This window comes from Dermacentor albipictus, chromosome 1, assembly GCF_038994185.2.
Source record: "Dermacentor albipictus isolate Rhodes 1998 colony chromosome 1, USDA_Dalb.pri_finalv2, whole genome shotgun sequence".
NCBI lineage: Eukaryota > Metazoa > Arthropoda > Arachnida > Ixodida > Ixodidae > Dermacentor > Dermacentor albipictus.
Window position 1 is genome coordinate 490,357,055 of NC_091821.1, and position 20,252 is coordinate 490,377,306.

The 20,252-nt window shown below is 47.1% G+C and overlaps 1 protein-coding gene across 6 annotated transcripts in view; it reads right to left on the reverse strand.

Moving 5' to 3' along the window:
• The window catches only part of Nipped-A (Transcription-associated protein Nipped-A), a 413,461-nt gene that overhangs the window by 23,560 nt on the left and 369,649 nt on the right, over positions 1-20,252 (reverse strand). For all 6 annotated transcript variants that reach the window (XM_065445525.1, XM_065445501.1, XM_065445517.1 and 3 more), the window contains 5 exons: positions 16,983-17,072; positions 16,646-16,739; positions 8,411-8,518; positions 6,298-6,522; positions 1,447-1,662 (listed from right to left, as the gene is read on the reverse strand). In XM_065445525.1, the coding sequence (XP_065301597.1) occupies positions 1,447-1,662; positions 6,298-6,522; positions 8,411-8,518; positions 16,646-16,739; positions 16,983-17,072 (733 nt within the window). The remainder of the gene's footprint in view (positions 1-1,446; positions 1,663-6,297; positions 6,523-8,410; positions 8,519-16,645; positions 16,740-16,982; positions 17,073-20,252) is intronic.

Consider the following 20,252-nt stretch of genomic DNA (forward strand, 5'->3'; position numbering starts at 1 on the left):
CGGAAGTGCAAGCCTCCTACAGCGAGAAAGAGACGCCGATTAGTGGGAGAAGCGGAGCACCCGACTGAACGTGTGGATAACATGCCACGCTGTCTCGCACCCTTTGACTCCTGCAGCGAAGCCGACAATCGCTCCATGCCATCGACACCGATAACACAGTAAATGGAAGACGTGCCAACAGAGGCTCCCACACCTTGACATGTGGCCACACAAATCGGTGGTCGAAATCGCATTGATGAAGGCAACATGAGTCGAAGGTCATCATCGCCGACACAGGTGCTGTACTCAGTTTCCGATACATTGTGCGACAAGGACACGTAGCAAGCAAGCGAGCCCGAACCGTCAACAAGCTACAGTGTGATAACCGAAGATTCACCAAACAAATCATCACCAGAACGTCACACCATTCAGATGCACTTCAAGTTGCGTTTCGTGTCAGCGGTGACGGCGAAAGCAAAAGCATGCAGCGTTTGTGGCTTTTTTTTTTTTTTTTGTGGTGTCCACAAGTGAACGGAAGTTCAATTTGATTGACTAGCAAGGCCAAGAACAAATTTCCAAAGCCCACCAAACGAAGAGGCAAAGCTGCAAGAAGATGCCCGACAGCACTGATGCCAAATATTGCAGACCTGGTGCGTTCTAATAAATCTGCATTGTTTGCAATACTTTGCAGCCCAGTTCCACAAATTTTTTGTTGTTGCTGTTGGTCACCTCGCTCATGCAAAGCATAGCATAACAATGCCCTGACCGATTTTGATTCTGTTTGCCTTACTGCGATCCATAAACTGTGCTGTACAACTGGACAGTCTTGAAATGTTTCTTTATCTTTCATTTATTTTATTATTTCAATATAGCTACACGGCACTATGCAGTGAAGCACAGTCGCATGCATCTCATGTTTAGCAAAAAATGATTAGGGCACGAAAAAGAAAAAAAAAAAACCTACAAAGCCTTGATATAGATTAGACATTTGGGCAAACATACCGTTTATTCCCAGCTCCCTACCACGTTTTGTTACTGTGCCAGGCTTTCCACATGCAAGAAACTCATAAATTCTTATAAATATTTATAAAACAAAAACTAATAAAGATATGTTCACGAAATTTTAAATTTGTCTCTTTATTGCAATGTGCAGTATGTGTGCCAAATTTCAGCCCTTTCTGCCAAGAAACAAAAAGTTATTTCCGAACCCCCCCATTAAAGTGCGGGGAAACTAAGTAAAAGCTGATTTTATCATTTATTTCTAGCTGTCACTATGAAGAGTAAGTAACAAGCATTTATCTGAATCAAAGTGGGCACTGCTGTGTCGTCACACTAGTTACACAAGTAACGCAAAGCCTTCAGCGCAACGTAAACTGTAAGTATCTCGAGGACCACACGAACCCTGAAACCACCATTGTATAATGTGTGCGAGAGCTTATTGTACACAGCGCTGAAATTGTCTTGTACCTGCTTGCGGAAGGTCCAATAGTGCGTGGGTGCCTGGAAGGTGGCCAGAGCCCAGTCTCGGAGCAGAGTCCGGGGCACCATGGAGCCCTGGACGTCCCGCAGGATGTCCCGCAACACCTGGTGGCTGGCCTGCGATCCCCGTGCCTGCACTGCTGCCAGCCGTTCGTAGTAGCGGCCTACGGGGGCGTCATGCTCCACACCACGCTGACTGCACCTCTGCACAAGCGGGACAATGCCATTGAGCCGCAGAATAAGTGCCTCGTCAAGTTGGCACAAGCTTAAGGAAAACAGAAGACAGAGAATTAGTGCTTCAGAATCTGTAAGGCGGCAATATTACAGTAAAACCTCGTTAAACCGTACCCGTTTAAACAGTAGTTTCGGTTTAAAAGTAGTAAAGTCAATTCCCCGACTCAGCGGCCATTGAACATAATGTATTTTGTATCCACATAAACCGTACCAGCTTATTGCGTACACATCGGTTAAAACGTAGCGTTTCCACTTTTCGTCGCGCAAACACGGCGGTGCGTCGTCTCCATCGGGCGGCCCGGCAGAACAACAAGCCTCAGAGATCGGTACAACGGCCTCCAAGCGCCCTGTGCGTTTGCACGTGAAGCTGCATCAACATCAACATCATTTCGACGCCGCATGGACGCCATGCCAGAGAGCGTTGTGGCGTCGTGCAAGCGAGGACTCGCGTCATGTCAAAGCTAGGATAAAAAAGACGCCGGGTGCTCAGCATAGAAGAAAAATTAGACATCGTCCGTGCTGCCGAACGTGACACGAAGAAGTCGACGTTGGCCTGCGACATGGATCTGCTGTTGACAACAGTGTGTGGCATTTGGAATGCGAAGTTGCTCGGCAGCGCTGCTGCGACCGCGAAGAGATGTCGGCTACGAGGTTCGACTTTTCACCATCGTTGCCGCTGTTGTTGCCGAAGTGTCAACTAGCGACAGTGATGAGGACGACACGGAAAGCGACAGCACGGGCTATTCAGGCCTGACAGTGGCAGAAGCTGCGCGTTACGTCAGCCTCGTGAATGCGATCGTCGCAAGAACAGGGGCGCCATAACGTAACTATTCCAAACGGAAAGTTTTCCGGACTCCGGCACCCGGCAATGAAAAAGGCGCCACGGGACTTATGCAGCACTACTGCGCGCGTGCACGGAGAATACGTAACGCCAACGAGGAATCTGTCGTGCCGTGCGAGTGTTTGCCGAGAAGAGGGGGGCTGGCTGAGAAGCTGGCACGCAGCTTCAGTAAGTTTGAGGCCGCTGTCGTCGTGCTAGGCCGCCGCGACATCAAACAAAAATAACACTTACATCCCGCGAAGTGAATAAATACTGCATGTTTTTTCCCCTTTCATCGCACTCTCTCTGAGTTCCGTTATCGACAGGTAAGTGGGCGATCTCATGCTATTTCGCTTAAACAGTACTACCGTTTAGTACGTACTTTTTCCGAGCTCCGGCCGACTACGGTTTAACGAGGTTTCACTGTATTGCAATATTATTGCCTTAATAATAGAGAAATTTAGGTAAATGCAGGACGTACCATATTTACTCGAATGTAACATGCCTCCCATTGTAATGCACACCCGTTTTCCGTGACCAAAAAAAGGGGGGAAAAAAATGGCCTCAATTGTAACCCGCGCCAGTATGCCATGACCTAAAAGAAAAGTCCTTTACAGTACCGTGCAAACTCATTGTTTCACACAGAAATATAACTTTTTCTCATTTGGAAAAAACAGATTCACTCCCAATGCACAACAGTTGCAATAAATAAAAATATGCTGCAGTTTCGCCCGACAGGGGAAGCATCGATTGCGATAACAAATCAGTAGACGTAAGGATAGTAGCTTTATTAGCCATATATAAGTTTAAACATTTGCTTGCTAACTAAAGTAACAAGCATGGTGTCATGATGCATGCAGAAGCAAACATGACGCGTCTTACTCAATGACTGCAGAAACTTTATCAAAACGCTGGAGTGAAGTGTGGTAGAAGAAATGAGCCAATTTAACTTTGTGTGGCTTCTCGCTTCAACGCGAACTAAGCGACGCGAAGACAGTGTGGTGCGCCTAGATGTGTAAACCGTTGTCTCCATCCATCGCAGATTGCTTTCAAGAAAGGGGCTGCACGACTCCACCGTACGCAGCAGCTGCCAGAGTAGGGCGCCTCTCCTGTTTGCACCAGTCTCGCACACAAGCTTTGGGAACTCCGCACGCCCGTGATTCAGCTCGATTTCCGTCTGTCTCCGCACACGTGATCACTTTCCCTTGAATTGCGACATTGTGATTAACTCGGCGTGTCTTTGCAGTCGGCACTTCCATGCTGATAGAGCAAACGCAGAAAACGGGAAGACGGATGGTGGACTAACCTAAGCCAATGGAGGCACTGCCTAAGCACACGTACTACAGTACATGGAGGAAGCTACGGCAGCTAGGCTCGAAGTGCGTACAAGGCGGCTGTTTTGAAATGCCGATGGCGGTATTGTAACACAGATTTGGGTCGTACCCAATTCTAACGTGGACACAATTTTTGGACCTGCTTTACCGGAAAAAAGTCCGCATTAGATTCGAGTAAATATGGTAATTAGAGACTCCCCGGGAGACATTCAAACACTTGCCCTGCAAATGCAAATCCACATCTAGTCGTGGATGACTTAGAAGCTTCAGAAGCTATGGGACCAAAAAACATGTCATGACACTATGTCTTAATGTCGCCATCGGTGGCCAACTGCAGTCCGTGAAAGGTCTGTGCAGCTCAATTCCACTATCTCAGTGGTGGAACAGCCATTTCACCTTTCGGCGTAAGTCCTGGTGCAGGCAAGAAGCCGATTTGGCACACCAGCAAAAACTTTTGGCGCAAGGTCAAACGCATGTATGCTTACCATATACCATGCAAATTTTAACTAATACAGTTGAACTGTTGTGGAGATGGGTTTGCGCGAAGGTTACCTTGTGAGCGCAGTCACAAAAGGATGCAATGCACAAAGGGTGCTGCGGCCGGTTTCGTCGACTGTCTGACACAGCACATTGAAGGCACCACAGACAGACCATCAACAAATGTGAGTTTATTAACCGAGGATGCAACATAGTGCGACAGTCATGGCTTGTGGGCTTAGGCTCGCCGCAAGACCGATTAAGAATACGCATTACGCAGTACAATCATGTCATGCCATGCACATTAGGGAGCTCCCAAACACAGACATGACGTCAGTGCCACGGCACATGCGCGCGATGCAAAGAGGGTTTTGTGTTTGCGTCGGCAATGCAAGCTAAGTTGAAAGTGTGACATGATGTTGCAAAAATCGGTCACCGATATTTGGTCACAGGAAATAAGTTCAAGAATACATATATAATGTGACTATAGAACGCACTTAGGCCAGTGACAAATCCTTGCGTGATTCTCTTTTTGTTTTCTTTCTCAACAGCACCCATGTGTTCACGCTGAACCCTTATACATAATGCCAAAATTAACAACCTGGCCCACATCCATGAAAGAAGTAAAACTGGTGGCACTATTATAAACCTCAGTCTATTCAATAACTCGGACATGCGCAAGTCGAGATGCGCTTGCTAATACCATTCTAAACTATGCACCACGTGAGATTCTGATCACAGAAGCTCTTTTACAAAAACCTTCTATCACCCATAAACACAAAAAAAGCTAACCCTTAATCCTAGAATGTGACATCCTCCTTCGCAAACTTCCCGGTACCAAGTGGGTTTGATGAACACCGAAATAAAGCGCCAGCAAGACGGTACAGCGGCACTACATTGTACGTCCGTCAGAGAAAAATACGGGAATGACAAACCGAATGACTCTGAAAGGCCTCTGCTACCTTCTACGACGACGATGATGACAGAGTACCGTTGGTTTTGATTTCAGTTTTGCTAGCTGGAACGCACTGATGGAAGGAGAGTTTTGCTCATATGCCTGCTTTGACTCAGGCTTGGCGCAACTTTCCACCAAAATGCTGTTTTCGCGCAGGATGGCGCAAAGGCCGACTCTCGACACATTTTGGCTCAATTGGCGCAGCTGTTCCACCACTGCTATCTGTGGTCTACGCGCACTACATTTTGTGATTTCCATGCATGTACATGCAAAAAAATGAAGTAAATACTACACACTAACCGTTTGGTGTGCGGTACGTGACTACAGCTTAAACAGTCGGCCAATGCATTAAGTTTAATGGCGGCAGGGTGAGGGAGTCATCACGAGTATATTTAAATGGGAATTACTTATTAAGCACGTATGTATGCACAAGGTTTTCAAACAACTAATAGGTAACCAACAACTGCAATATGACGCATCAGTCAGGTTTATCCTGTTGTGGTTGTTAGTTGCACTGGACTCTGACAAGTTCCTTCGCCTGCCACTCTGGCCCTTCTGTTGTGAAACAATCATAGTGTGCTGCCTGTGGTTGGGTGTTGCATTCACAAATGCTTATTCATTTTTCATTGAAATGGCCAACAGCACTGTATAGAACTCTTGCAGGCAGGACGAGACTACAGAACACATTTTGTGCCATTGTTCAACCTACGATTCTCAACGACATGGCCTGTGTACGCGTGCTAGTCACTTAAACGACACACCGTTCTCGGAAGCAAACATCCCGGGACCTTGGCTTCAGACCTCTAGCATGCACAAGGCCACCAAAACGCTAATACGCTTTTTGAAGACAACCAGGACTACACAACCTGCGGGTGCCTGCAGATAAATAACTCTTCTTCTCATGTTTTTCTCCCTTTCCCCTGCTCGATGTGTAGGGTAGTCAACCAGGTGAGACATTGGTCAACTTCCCTGCACTAGTTGCCAAATCCCCTGCACCGAGGAGTGAAGGCCCACTCCACCTGCTTGTAGATGTGCAGCAGCGAGACCGACGCTGGGTTGTCCTCAACGAGGCGCATCTGGGGGCTAACGGCCACCACACGGGGCACGGCCAGGTGCAGGAAGCGGCGGGCCGTCTCCTTCTGTTTGTCCAGCAGGGTGTTCAGCATGCGCAGCAGCTGTAGCACCCGCTCCTCACGCCGTGCGTCGCTCAGGCACGCGTCGTTCACCACCAGGTATGGGTAGATCTGCATGCAGCACGTGAGAATGACACGTCTTGCACCGGCAGACTCCATCTTATGCCTACGAATCTACCTTGATCACATCAACTTGTCATCTGCCGTCTAGAAGGCGTCCTGAAACACTTTTCCAAGTAATCATAGAATGGCCTCACTACTAAAGTGCGTAATCCCACGAATCTCATGCCGCAAAATTTTTGTAACTGTAAGCAGAGTTATAGCACCGATACCAGGCTTTCTCTCTCTTTTCACTTCTGCTAGCGCACTGGAAGCAGCACAGCTGAGGAGCCGAGAGGGCAAAGCTCCAGCTAGAGCAGGGTGTCGCAGCAGCCACGGCAGAATACGTTACACAGCACAACACTGCTGCCATATCAGAGACCACGCGCAGTGCAAATATGAAATGATCGTTCTGTCTTTTTGAGAGGGCAGACAGATATTCTTCACTTAATTAGCTCAAAACTAGCAATCATATATTACTGAGAATGTTCTCACGATCAAGAAATCAGCCAGTAGTGTTGGTGGGTGTCCAGCTGCTTACGATGACACTGCATGATGACACAGCAGGTGCGAAAGCAAGCAACTGTTCACGGCTTTTGACACGGGATTGTAAATTACCTGCTGCATGCAGTGCAATAATATTTTGTCTCGTATGTTCAAAGGAGCCTCCTTAACCCTTTCGCTGTCACGGACGTACCGGTACGTCATGGCGCTTCCCCCCCACGGTGTCACTGACGTACCGGTACGTTCTCTATCGTGCGTTCAAAATTTCGCGCCAGAGCGCAAAGCTGGCGCTCCTGGATTGGCCACGCTATCTGTTGACTCTTTCTACAAGTTCGTATATTCGCCCCGACCTGTGTTACTCCATGTACTGAAGAGTACGGCGCGACTGCCACTCCCCACTTTCTCTTTGCTGAGTGGCGCGGTGGCTCCGTGTTCGCTGTATCATGCGTGGCGCGCGTGTGGTTATGGGTTCAAGGGTTGTTCTGCCATCTCCGCTGGTTTGAAAGTTTTTGTTTTTTCTTCTGTTGGTGTGCCTGCTACGGCGCGTCACGTTCAGGCGCACGTGCCGTTGCCTCTCCGAAAAGAGTGACTCGTTGCTGCTTTCGCTCTCTCGTCGCACCCTCGCTTCCGGCTTGCAGCAGTAAACGTAAAGCCCTTCGAACTTTGTTTAGCCTTTTTCCATCTCCCTCTGTCTTCTTGATCACGCAACGTCCCATTGCTCTACGTTGTGCGGGCGACTGAAAGCGCATCCTCCCTGCGCGCGGTTACTTTCGGATGGCTCAGCGCGCAGGACCTTCGTCTGCTCATTGGAGCGGTGGCTCAATTCCGATTCAGAATACGAGCCGAGCTCGGATTCGGACTCGGACAGAGTCGCATGCCAGGAAGAGGGTTCCTCATCGTCAGATTCGGATGTTGAACGGATTTTATAGTCAGGCTGATGATGATGATGATGTTTACTAACAACAGCTGCAGAACACTGAAATGTGCATATTGCATTGACTATGTTATTTGTATACCAATCGTAATCAAAAATAAATTGCTACGTTCATTCCCTGTTATGCTCGTTCCCTGAAACCAAGCCGACACTGGGGGTGCGTCACGGCCAGAAACGTCCGACAGCGAAAGGGTTAACAGATCAGCAACATTTTTTTATTATGTTGTTTCAGGGCTCTTTTCACATATGTTTTCCTCCCTTTGACATTCATTATGTTACTGAATTAACAGCCAGATATCTTCTCTGTGCAATACACAACCTCCCCATCTCCATTTTATTGTCTTGTTCACTAGAATATCAGTGGCACAGACACATAAATGCATGCACATAGTCTAGGTCTATGTACTTTCCACCACTACTCGTGCTCTCCGTATGTCCCCCTCCCTCAATCAAAGCACTCACTTTTCCATTTTGCCCACGAAGGTAGAGTCGGCGGGCAGCTGTGTTGTACTTCTGGACAATTTCCACCCGTGGCATGAACCGTGCGATGCGCACATAGTAGTGGCTGTGCTGAAATGGGTAGGGAGAAACACAAGAGTTGGCTCACAAATTCAAACAGAGGATATCTTCACAGTAAGAGTGGGCTGCCTAGCAACACAGAATTATGGTACTGTATTTACTGAAACGTAACGTAGCCATGGGTGTCACGCGAACGTCGACTTTTCAAAAAGTCTGCGAAAAAAAAATAAAACCGCAAATGTAACACGAGATGAGCGGAAAGAGAAATCGTACCCTTATTCAAAGAATCGATTTGGAAACGAGTTCTCTTCCCTGATCATCGTCATCTGAGAAGGAGACAGAGCTTTCAGTGGATGGTATTCTCGGGCGATCAGTATGGAAGATTGTTTCACTTACGTGAAATTTCTGGTAACTTGGCAATGACAAGAGTTCCTGCACTGTGCAAAGCTCATTATCAGTGCCAAGAGTACTGTCAGCCGTATAATTCGTAGGGGTTCGGTGCTAAATCGAGCCAATACTCACGAAAGCGAAACTCTTTCCGAAAGTGGCCTCCTGAGAATCAAGTCATTCATGCCGCTGAGCTCATTTGAGATTAAGTGCTCCTAAAAAGACTACATAACCACTTCATTTGGGGACAGACCCAGACCACTACGAGGCCCTTCCGAGTGGTCCCATATTTACAAAGGGTCTCCTATTGGCACCACCATTCGATAATTGTCGACTCATTAACATTGATTCGCCAGGCCACGGCATAGTTTCTCAGCTCCTTGGCCACCAAAGTTACTCGTCTCTCGAAGTGACCGTCATACCTAACGCTCTGTGCTGGCAGAGCGTTGCGTTGAATGTTGCGCATGAACGTAGATGAGGCGCGATAGGCAGCAGGGTAATGAAGCACCGTATACATAACACCGGTCACATGCATAGCGAAAATGCCATCGTTTTCAACAAAAAGGAAATTTTGACCTCGATCGACTTGTTTATGGATTGAATTGAGACTTCAAGGTACAGCTTGCCAACATAACATTCAAAACCGCAGAATTAAGAATATTTGCTCTAAAACAGTAAATTTTGCCATTATTCAAACATAATGCGAGGGTCAACTTTAAGCAACGAAAATCATGAAAAAGCTTGCGGTACAATAGAGTAAATACGGTACTTTGCACACAGGCAGACATGTCAATTTGAAACATCACCCACCCTATAAGGAGTGAAAGAAGTGGGCTGCCTCTGAACAGCCTCCTTATGCATCAGATTTTTCACATTTGCTTGGTCCTCTTAACCTTTCATCCATCTTTCATCAAGAAGCGCTTAGGTGGACATTGGCACTTTCCATGCCTGCCCTATGACCCCATCCCCTTGCTGTATTTATGTATACAGTCAACAACCAATTTTTCAGATGCGCAATTTTTTAGGCATGCCTGATAATTCAGATACCTTCGAGGCACCACCACGTGTCTCATAGAGCTAACCTAAAACAATGTACGAAACTTTCGGTGCTGAAACCCTTCGCCGTCCAATTTTTCTTACTTTTTGATGTGACCACAAATCCGAAACGGCATTAACTGAAGCCACCACTGCGCAGCATTGAGACACCTATAATTATGCTGGCAGGCCTCTAAAGCTATTTCGAACTTGGCTGTGGCAAACTGAGACCTTGAGGGCAGTTAAAGATGTCCATTCGTTTTCTTGGACTGCCCAATTTTTTTTTTTACGTTTTCACTGTCCTTGAGGTGTCCGAAAAATCGGACACTCCATTGATTGAGAAAGCAGCCCTCCCATGACTGCCAGCAGCTTTAAAACATGGCAACTTGTAAGAATCTATAAGCAAGCAACAAAGTGAACAAAATATCTCAAAAGCATGCAAGTTGAAGAACATGCCAAATAACATTTAAAAGTGATTCACAACTTCTGGGAATCACCCTGTTTTTAATAATAAGTGCCGCTGGTATGTAGCCAGAGCAAACATGCTGAAAAAGACACAATGGGGCATTCCTGGCATAAATGAAACAAATAATATTTCAATGCTTTAGCATGACACCTTTATAGGTGGCAGTTTTTCCCTCTCAACCTTTTGTTAAAGGGCCCGTCTCACCAGGCCCCACAGTGAATTTTGGTTATAGGCTGGGAGTTGTTACGTGTCCTCTAGGGAGCGTTCTGCCGCAAGAATTTTTCATGCCAGCTCATTAATAGCCGAGATAGAAATATTTCAGTGCCGCGAACCAATGATTTCAGGAGGCGAGCTCCACTGCATAGCGAAACTCTCTTTCCACTCACCCCGTCTATCCTCCGCAAGTGAAATTCCTTACTTCCGTTCTCCCATACCGGACCTCGAGGATCACGTGACACAAACGTCATGCCCCCCCCCCCCCCCCCCTTTTCAACGATGCGCATTTCCGCTGGGAGCATTGCACACGAGCTGTTATCGTTTTGCCCAGCGCACGATTTTGGGTGCTGTGCACAAGGACACATGACCAGTGGTATAATTCCGTGCTACACGGATACTGAGGCAGAACAAGCGGATCGCAGAGCATGATCACTCCCTGGAACACGGTAGAAAATGGCATAGTTTTGGCACTTGCGCACGTGACTGCACGCACGACTGTGGGAACAAGCAGAAGAAGCGGAAGTGCATCTCTCTTGCTTCGGTGTGAAGTAAAACAAAAAGGACGCAGACATTCCGTTTGTATGTTTTATCATTTCTCTAAACTTCAATTCGTCAATTCAAGCAACAGATCACACAAATAGCAGATGGTGCCTTGAATAATTCTCGAAGTCACGTGTCACCACGAGCTATGTCACACTGCGGACACGAGTACGTAGGCACAGGAACGGGAGTACATCATCCTCTCGCTTGGAGCACGGCGGCCGCGAGGAGAAGGAAAAACGACATTCGGTTTGAAATTTCTTATCTTTCTGCGGCGCGTGGCGATGTAATACTTTGCAGACACGATCGTTATCATGCAATGTATGCTCTGCGCAAGCCACCTCAAAATGGCCAGACCTGGTGAAGGGCCCTTTAAGTGTAAGGAATGCTTAAATTAAGCACACTTACAACCTTAAGATAAGTAACAGTAAGGTTTTGATCAAAAGTGAAAACTTAACAGTGCAAAGCAAACAAGAAGACAGAAAGTATAAATATACAGCAAAACCACGATAATTCGATCTCAATCTTTTTTTTTTAAATTCAGTCAATTCATAGAATTTGAGCAGTCCCATCATTTGCAATGCAAATTATGTTGGACAATTCTAAAAGCTCATGTGCACTCATCTGGATAATTTGTAGTTTCCGGTTGTGGCATCAAAGACCACCTTGCTCCGACACACTTCAGGCTTCGCATATATAGCAGACTTCCGTTAATTCGACCTCGATGGAACTGACAAAATTGATCTGCGTTAAGCAGCGTGTTGAATTAAACAAGATACAGAAAAGATCACCTAAACAAGCCACTGATTCATTTGGCAGTATCTGACCTGCTGACACACCCCTGAAACAAACGTGCATAAACTATGTGTGTGTCCAAAGTAGAAAACTAACATAGGAATAACACGACAGCTCCTAGACAAAGTCGAAATATGGGTGTGTGAATACCGAGTAGTACATGTCGAATCAGATATTGTAGCAAATCAAGTAAAAAAAGCCTAAAATTGAACTGAATATCGAACAACAGAAAAATTTTCACAAAATCTAGTGCTTCCGAATTTTGGGCAAGAAAACAAGGTGCTGCATATGCTTGGGAGTCTATTAGCATTGCACAAGTTACCATATTTACTCGCATAGATCACACTTTCTTTTAAAAATATGGGGGGGGGGGGGGAGGGGGAGAAAAGCGGGCTCTTCTTTCTTCGTGCGAGTACATTACGTGCATTGAAACAGTTTCTTCTGTATCAGTTGTGAATAATAACATATATATTGGCAAGCTTGTGACAGTAACGTAGCCCCGTCCACTTTGAGGGGACAGAAACAGAGATGGATGCATTCAGCTGCCAGTGACATTGAAACACATGGTGGGCGTGCTGCGAAAACTGCAGCACTTGTCGTCACTACTATCCTAATACGGCATGTTTCCGCTAAGGGTGGGCGAATACCTTAGCTGTGTTACAAGCGTTGGCGTATGAATAGGGTACACTTCTAACGTATCAGGGTAAATGTGGCCACTATCGTTGCTGCTCGCGATTTGCTGTATGCCCACGAAGTGGAGATGACAAGAATCGAAAGGCGCCTTTTTTGTTGTTGTTGACCACAAACCTTATAAAGCCTACAAATAATAAAGCCAAGGCAAGTTTGGTTGGTTTTTTTTTTCATGGAAGTGTGGAAAGTGATGAAAGGAATGAAATGGGACACCTGCTTAAGAATGTTTGGTGGTGCAGATCACTGGGTAAGTGTTGAACAGTCGTTCGCGTAGCATTTGACAGCATTCGACAGATGGTAAGCGGATTACCAGCTAGAATAGGCACATGACATGTCGCTGCGGCAAGTTCGGGGTGCGATTATTAATGCGGGAAAGAAAAAAGAAATTGAATTTTGACCACAAAATTCATGGTGTAATCATTGCACGAGTGCGATCATTATGCGAGTAAATACGGTAGTTCAGGCGCCTGCAAATGCATCCTCTCACGGTAAATTTTACATACAAATTTTATAAATAGCCATCAGATCTTTCTAAAAAATACACGGAATGAATTTTAAATGTTGTCCATGCATACCTGCTACGTGTAAATGCTTGCTTTTGTGTGATATTTTGAATATGCTTAGCACTACGAAAATGAGTCGTAGCAGCATGGCGGTGCGTTTGCGGTTGCCAGTTCTTTCGGCCAGCTTTTGTTCTAGAGTCTGTATACTAACTTATCATTCCACTAGCGTACGAACGAGGATGGCGACGGCAGTGATGAACTGGGCTTCGTCGACTACTTTAACATAGAAGTAGACGTGCAGACATCCTACACTAACGTGGAAGACGTACCGTATATACACGATTCTAAGTCGACCTATTTTTTTTAATTTGAAAATCTGAAGTGGGGAGGTCGACTTAGAACCGAAACCAAAACATGGCACTGCCAAAAAAGTGAGACCAATGAGATATCAGGGGAGCTACAATGTAGTTACAATTTTATGTTTGCTCTATGGCCCTACCTATTGTTTTCGCTATCCCGCATGTATGTTCGCTTTTCGGAACGGTTTTTCAACATTTCTTAGAGTTTTACAGCGCACACAACACTCATGGGGAGGGGGGGAGGGGGTGTCGATAGTCGAAGGAAGTGCCGCTGTTCCATTCGTGGCAGCACCCTCAGAACGGTGGCGCTTGCAGGGAGTATCGATAGTTCATGGAAGAGCAGACACTGCTCCCGTGTTTCTCTTTTGCTGTAGCTCTTTGGTTTCATGCGTTCGATTTGACTGCCGGCCCCGTGCTACTTCCATGCTTCTTCAGTCATCAGGAGTGCTCCGGGTTCACTAAACGTTTCGGCGCTCGTTCACAGAAGCATTCAAGACGGCTGCCATCTTTTACACCAAACAAACAACTGCGCAGTGAGCCGCAAGTTTGATGTTTCTTAACAGGTGGTGCGAAAGTGGCGATTGCAGCGAAGCAGTGAAGCAGAATTTTCACTTGTGACGGTAATTGAACAGGTTACCTCGGGCCCAAGTCGGGACGCTTTCGGGAGCTGGAAGCCAAGCTTGTGGCGTACGTTGCTGAAATGCGTGATCGGTCCCTGCCAGTGACGTGTGAAATGGTCATGAAACAAGCCCGGATCTTCGCCTTTTAAGGACCTGCTCTGCCGTAAGTGCACTGAGTGGCTGGCGGCAGAAGACCACGGACTTGCGCCAACTGGACGTGTCAAAAGAGCCTCCCTGTCGGCCGTGTGTAGTTGGGTGCTTTCGGCATCGGCGGCTATTCTACAAGATGTCATAGTGCAGTTGTTTGCCAAATGTGGAATTTCGCTGGACGCCGCCGCGCTGTGGGACTGTAGCAGCGATGATGATGGCAGCACTAGTGAGGACGATGGCACAAGTGAGGACGAGTAGTCCAGTGACCATGTCAGCTATTAATCAATTTTCGTTATCGAATGCGCCCTCGGGTATGCTGTTCTTTTTTCTCTTTTCTTTTCCCTGTCACACGCGATATGGGGGGGGGGTCGACTTACATTCTAGTCAACTTACAATGGTGTAATTACAGCAGTCACTCCGTTACAATAACGACGCAGTCACAATGATGAGCCCACTCACGTGCCCGCTTTTGACTGTGATTGAGTCCCTGACATCGTTCCCAGCTTTGTGGCGGCAGTGACTGCGACAGGCTGTGCACGATTAGCTAGCTACAGAACACAACCTTTGGTGCAGCGAATTGCTGTACCAAGCAATCCTACATTAGTGATTAGTAGTCCTACTACACAGCAAAAAAATGTGACATGCTTGTGTCGAGCAGTTCTGCCTTCTTTTTGTGCTGTTTTGTTGTTCTTTTCAGACAAGTAGAAAATCCACATAATCTGAAGATTTTTCACGGTACCGCGAACTTCGAATTAAGAAGGCTTTACTGTATGTACGTACGGCGAGACTGAGTGAAGTCACCCACTTTCAAGCCAAACAAAATATACTTAAAATGTACACCTACCACCCCAAAAGTTGCCCAGAAGCCTAGATTACAGATTACAACCAGGAAGTATGCCCAAGGCAAAAGGTGATGAGAGATGAAGAAAAAAATGTACCAACCAGACTGCCAGTAAAACCAGGCACTTCACACATTGTAGTACAGTAAAACCTCATTAAACCGTACCCGCTTAAACAGTAGCTTCGGTTTAAAAGTAGTAAAGTCAATTCCCCGACTCAGCAGCCATTGAACATATTGTATTTTGTATCCGCATAAACAGTACCGGCTTATTGCGTACGTATCGGTTAAAACGTAGCGCTTCCACTTTTCGTTGCGCAAACACGGCGGTGCGTAGTCTCCATCGTGCGGCCCGGCAGAACAACAAGCCTCAGAGATCGGTACAACGGCCTCCAAGCGCCCTGTGCGTTTGCACGTGAAGCCGCATCAACATCAACATCATTTCGACGCCGTGCCAGAGAGCATTGTGGCGTCGTGCAAGCGAGGACTCGCGACATGCCGAAGCTCGGATAAAAAAGATGCCGCGTGCTCACGTTAGAAGAAAAATTAGGCATCGTCCGTGCTATCGAACGTGACACGAAGTTGGCGCTGGCCCGCGAATGGATCTGCTGTTGACTACAGTGTGTGGCATTTGGAATGCGAAGTTGCTCGGCAGTGCTGCTGCGACCGCGAAGAGATGTCAGCTACGAGGTTCGACTTTTCGCCATCGTTGCCTCTGTTGTTGCTGAAGTGTCGACTAGCGACAGTGATGAGGACGACACGGAAAGCGACAGCACGGGCGATTCAGGCCCGACAGTGGCATAAGCTGCGCGCTACGTCAGCCTCAAGAATGCAATCGTCGCAACGAGAACAGGGGCGCGATAACGTAACTATTCCAAACCAAAAGTTTTCCGAACTCCGGCAGCCGGCAATGAAAAAAGCGCCCCGGGACTTATGCAGCACTACTGCGTGCGTGCACGGAGAATACGTAACGCCAACGAGGAATCTGCTGTGCGAGTGTTTGCCGAGCGGAGGGGGCTGGCTGAGAAGCTGGCACGCAGCTTCAGTAAGTTTGAGGCCGCTGTCGTCGTGCTTGGCCGCTGCGGCATCAAACGAAAATAGGACTTATGTCGCGCGAAGTGAATAAATACTGCATGTTTTTTCCCCTTTCATCGCACTCTCTCTGAGTTCCGTTTCCGACAGGTAAGTGGGCGATCTCATGCTATTTCGGTTAAACAGTACTACCATTTAGTACGTACTTTTCCCGAGCTCCGGCGGACTACAGTTTAACGTGGTTTCACAGTACTGTGTAATAACTGAGTGCAGTACAAGACACTCACAATAAGAAAGTGACAAAATATAAAGAAATAAAAGAAACTACCAGCAGGGTGGGAACAAGAAACCATGCCACACAAGGCAAGAAATTTGTCACAAAATAAGAACTAAAAAAATAAAATGTGCCCAAGAGGCGGCGAAAAAAAACAGCAACAGTCAGTCCGCATGGGCAAACAGCCCTGTAATGAAACGTGACACACATGTCTACTACCTGTGTTCTTGTTTGCTTTCTGTTTTCGCAAGCAGCGGGCGATGGCCCCGTTACCTTTGGCATCAGGAATTCGCCAGGTAGAGCCACATCAGCCGTCTGCTGAGAGAAGTTGCTCAAGAAGCGGCACTTCTCCTCGATTAGCATCGACCTGGGAGGAGCAAACAAAAGCTGTTGCGAGTTCACAAGAGCACCAAGTATCACATGAATTCATGTTAAACAAAGGTTTTCTTTTGCTGGACGTGCTTAGCCTGCACCATTGTGAGCGTTATGTTGCACAATCTGTACAGTCAAGTGACCTGCACGATGAAGGACATTGGAGGCCTCAAGCGCTTCATTATAAAGGCGTTTGACTGTGAAACTATGATACGACGTGAGTGAAGTTCTCGCTCACTTGGGCAACAGCTTGGTCTTGGCTTCCAGGATCTTGATCCACTTCTTCAGCTTGTTGATCAGGTTGTGCAGCTTCATCGCTCCTGGCACGCTGCAACACGAAGAGGTATACAGTAGCAGTTTGCAAATCCACAGTTACACGTTTTCAACTTGAGAGCTACCATAATCACTGCTTGGCACTGGGTTCCATTGTAATCAATCATGGCAACTAGTTGTTGACAAGTTTTCCTTCACGCTTACAACACGTTTAGCCATGCTTAAATGATTTACAGTTGAACCCGTTTATATCGAACTCAACAGTTCCATGAAAAGTGGTGGTAATATCAGTAGTTCGTAGTATATGGACTTGGCCTTCAGAACGCTCAAAAATTAAGTGCACAGAAGCTGGTGTCAGCCATTACTATTAGGCAGCACTTTAGTTCGAAAATCAGATTTTTTAGCGTCATTTATGTTCCCGGTGTGTTCCCACACCTATGTTAAAAACGTCCATTTAAAGAACAAAATGCGGCGGCGTGTAGCTCAATCTTTTAAAATGGCACCCCGTTCCAACGTGCACTTTGTTTCTTGTACCGGTACCAGCAAATCTCTCGGGTCGTCACGTGCCGCATTCACAGCTATTTCCACCAACCCTATTATGATTCCTTGATGCAGGTAGTGCGATGTGAGTGTCAGGTACCGCTCTGGTGGTATTTGGCGTTGGCCACCAGCTCGATTCATTTTCGGTTTCCCGTCGCCGCCTTAAAACACTACAAATGGGAAAACTACAAAACGTGTCTTGGGCACCTGAAGCCCCACTAACTTGACACACATCAGCGTCTCGTGCTGCAATGACTCACACAATGCTTTGCATTACGTAGGTGTCAACCACAGTTGAGTCTGTCAAATCTTTTAGTAACTTCAGATCGTACGTTTTCCTGGTTAATGAATTTTTTTTCTTGTGTTTTTTTTTTACAAAATTCTACTGTACGTACTTGCGATGAAGCTGCCACGGTGGGCCGCTACTGCTCTTGATCGCACGCACGTTGCACATTTTCTTGTTTACATGGAATTTAGCAGCCAGAAAACGCGTCATATGATTGAAGTTTGGCAATGTAATCAATGTTGGTACCAAAACATTTTGTTTTCTAAGAATGCATGAACTGGTAAAAAAAAAAGAATAAGCGTAATTCTCTTAAGTAACTTTTTGTGCTCTCGACTGCAAACGTTGGTGCCAGGAAATCGTACGCAACTGGATCGCATCAACGAGGATTTAATATAATACTTTTTGTTGCATCTTTTGAGAGCTCTCACAGGCTTTTGAAACCACATGACGTGAATGCAGGGCTGCCACCTTGTTGGCGAAGCTTCATTGTGAATGCATCACGCATCGTCTCCTAGTGAGCTACTTTTTTCATTTCGTTATCTAGAGTTTTTCCACGACAAACGCAGAAGCGTGACTTTCACCTTCAAAAAAAGCGGAGCCGCAAACCAAACTGTTCCAAGGCAAAACTCAAATAGAAGTGAAAAAGTGCGATAAACTTGACCGAAGTGTCAAGCACGCCATGCTGACCTAGCCATGTGAGTGCTGCTGAACCGAGAGGGTCCAATTTTATTAATGACGCTACCAGTTTTGTGAGCTTGTTGGGAAAGCTGGAAACGATATAAGATAAATGCGACAGGCAGCAACAGGTGTGATGCAATGAGTGTGACCTGTGGAAAGGGCGAGCTTGCCTTCTTGCGGGTGTCACACGGTGAATTCTCGAACGCGATCAAGCCCAATTGGGATAGGATTTTTCAACAGCGACTGGCTCCCTACCAAAGCTTGTGCTAATGAGTTAATTGCAATCGAGAAATGCGGACCTGTTTGGGCTGCGGGGATGCGTGACTCTCACGCCTCCCCTGAGATCTAGTTTTCCTGCAATGCTCGTCTCCTGCAGGGCGGCTTCGCCCGCCGCATGGCCTGGCGCCCGTGGCGGTTGGAGTGGTTGAAGCGCAGTGCGAGAGATGGCGCGAGTGTTGCGGTGCTAACGCCGCCGACAGGCGAGGTTACTTGGGCGCCGAAAGGAAGGCGCTTGCTCTCTTGGGTTCGAGATCGTCAAGCGGTACGGACGTGCCATGCCGCGCGTGGCCGCCTTGGAATGCGCCACCGTTGGCGTGACCGTACACGCGAACGACCAGGCGTTGGGATCCAGCATGGGGTGAACATATCCGCTCGTTATCCGGTCGCGGTGAGTCGGACTTCCAGATTTGTCGTGCGCCCATCGCCATGTTTTGCGGATAGCAACTTGGCTAGCAGGCATTGAACTATGAAAGGTGCAATAAATGCCCAATAAATGCAAATAAATGCCCTAGTGACTGTTTGCACTACTGTGTTGTCGTTCCTTTGTCCCAAGAGTACGGTGTGAGAATCCCACATCAGAACCCCACAGGGCTCAACCACAACCATAAATGCGCCATCTCACACCTGCACTGCCGTAAGCAAGTGCAAGGGCACTGCTTTCTGTACTCGAGTCCAAGCGAATGAAAGGAGGTACCTTGCAGCAGTTAATTGTGCGTGCATGTCACATTGCACTGTTGCTACCTGCCGCACCGAATGTGATCCAAAAACAGTGCAGTAAAAGGCTCGCAGGAGAACTCTGCGAAAAGCAATGCTCGCTGCACAGGCACTTGGCATCAGACACGAGCAGTTTCGAAGTGCTGTGGCACCTTCAGTCTGTGGTGTTGGTGGAGGGGAAACTTTATTGTTACAGAAATCGTTGCGCAGTTTATTCCTGGGTGGTTCCCCCTGACAGGGCTCCACTGGCAATCGTGGCTCGATGGGCCTAGTCGAGGGTCGCCAGTTGGCCGCCTCCCAAGACCGCATAGCAAGTGTGTGTGCTGGGACTCGTGCCGAAATTGCGTCGCCCGGATGGTCAGTGCATTCGTGTGTTATGTGCGCGAGTGTCGCTGTGTGGTTGCTATACCAGGGAAAGGCCGGGACGTATATCTGTCTGGGGAGATCGCGTGTAGATGAGACAAGTGCTGGTATGTGTTCGTTTGCAGGCGGGGCCAGTCCCTTGCCTGGAGTTTATTGAGAGTTTTGTGTGGGGGAGCATATTGGGTTGTGTTGAAACATTAGTCCTGCAGTATTTGTTGACTTGTGGTTAAGGGGGGACGTGGCCTTTGAAAACTGAAAAATCACGAAAAAGCAGATTTTTGGAAAACCACATATTTGGGCAGTATTTCTTATAAACTACCATTTCTGTAAACATCAACGTCTAATTTATCGCGAAACTATTTCAAATAAAGTTTA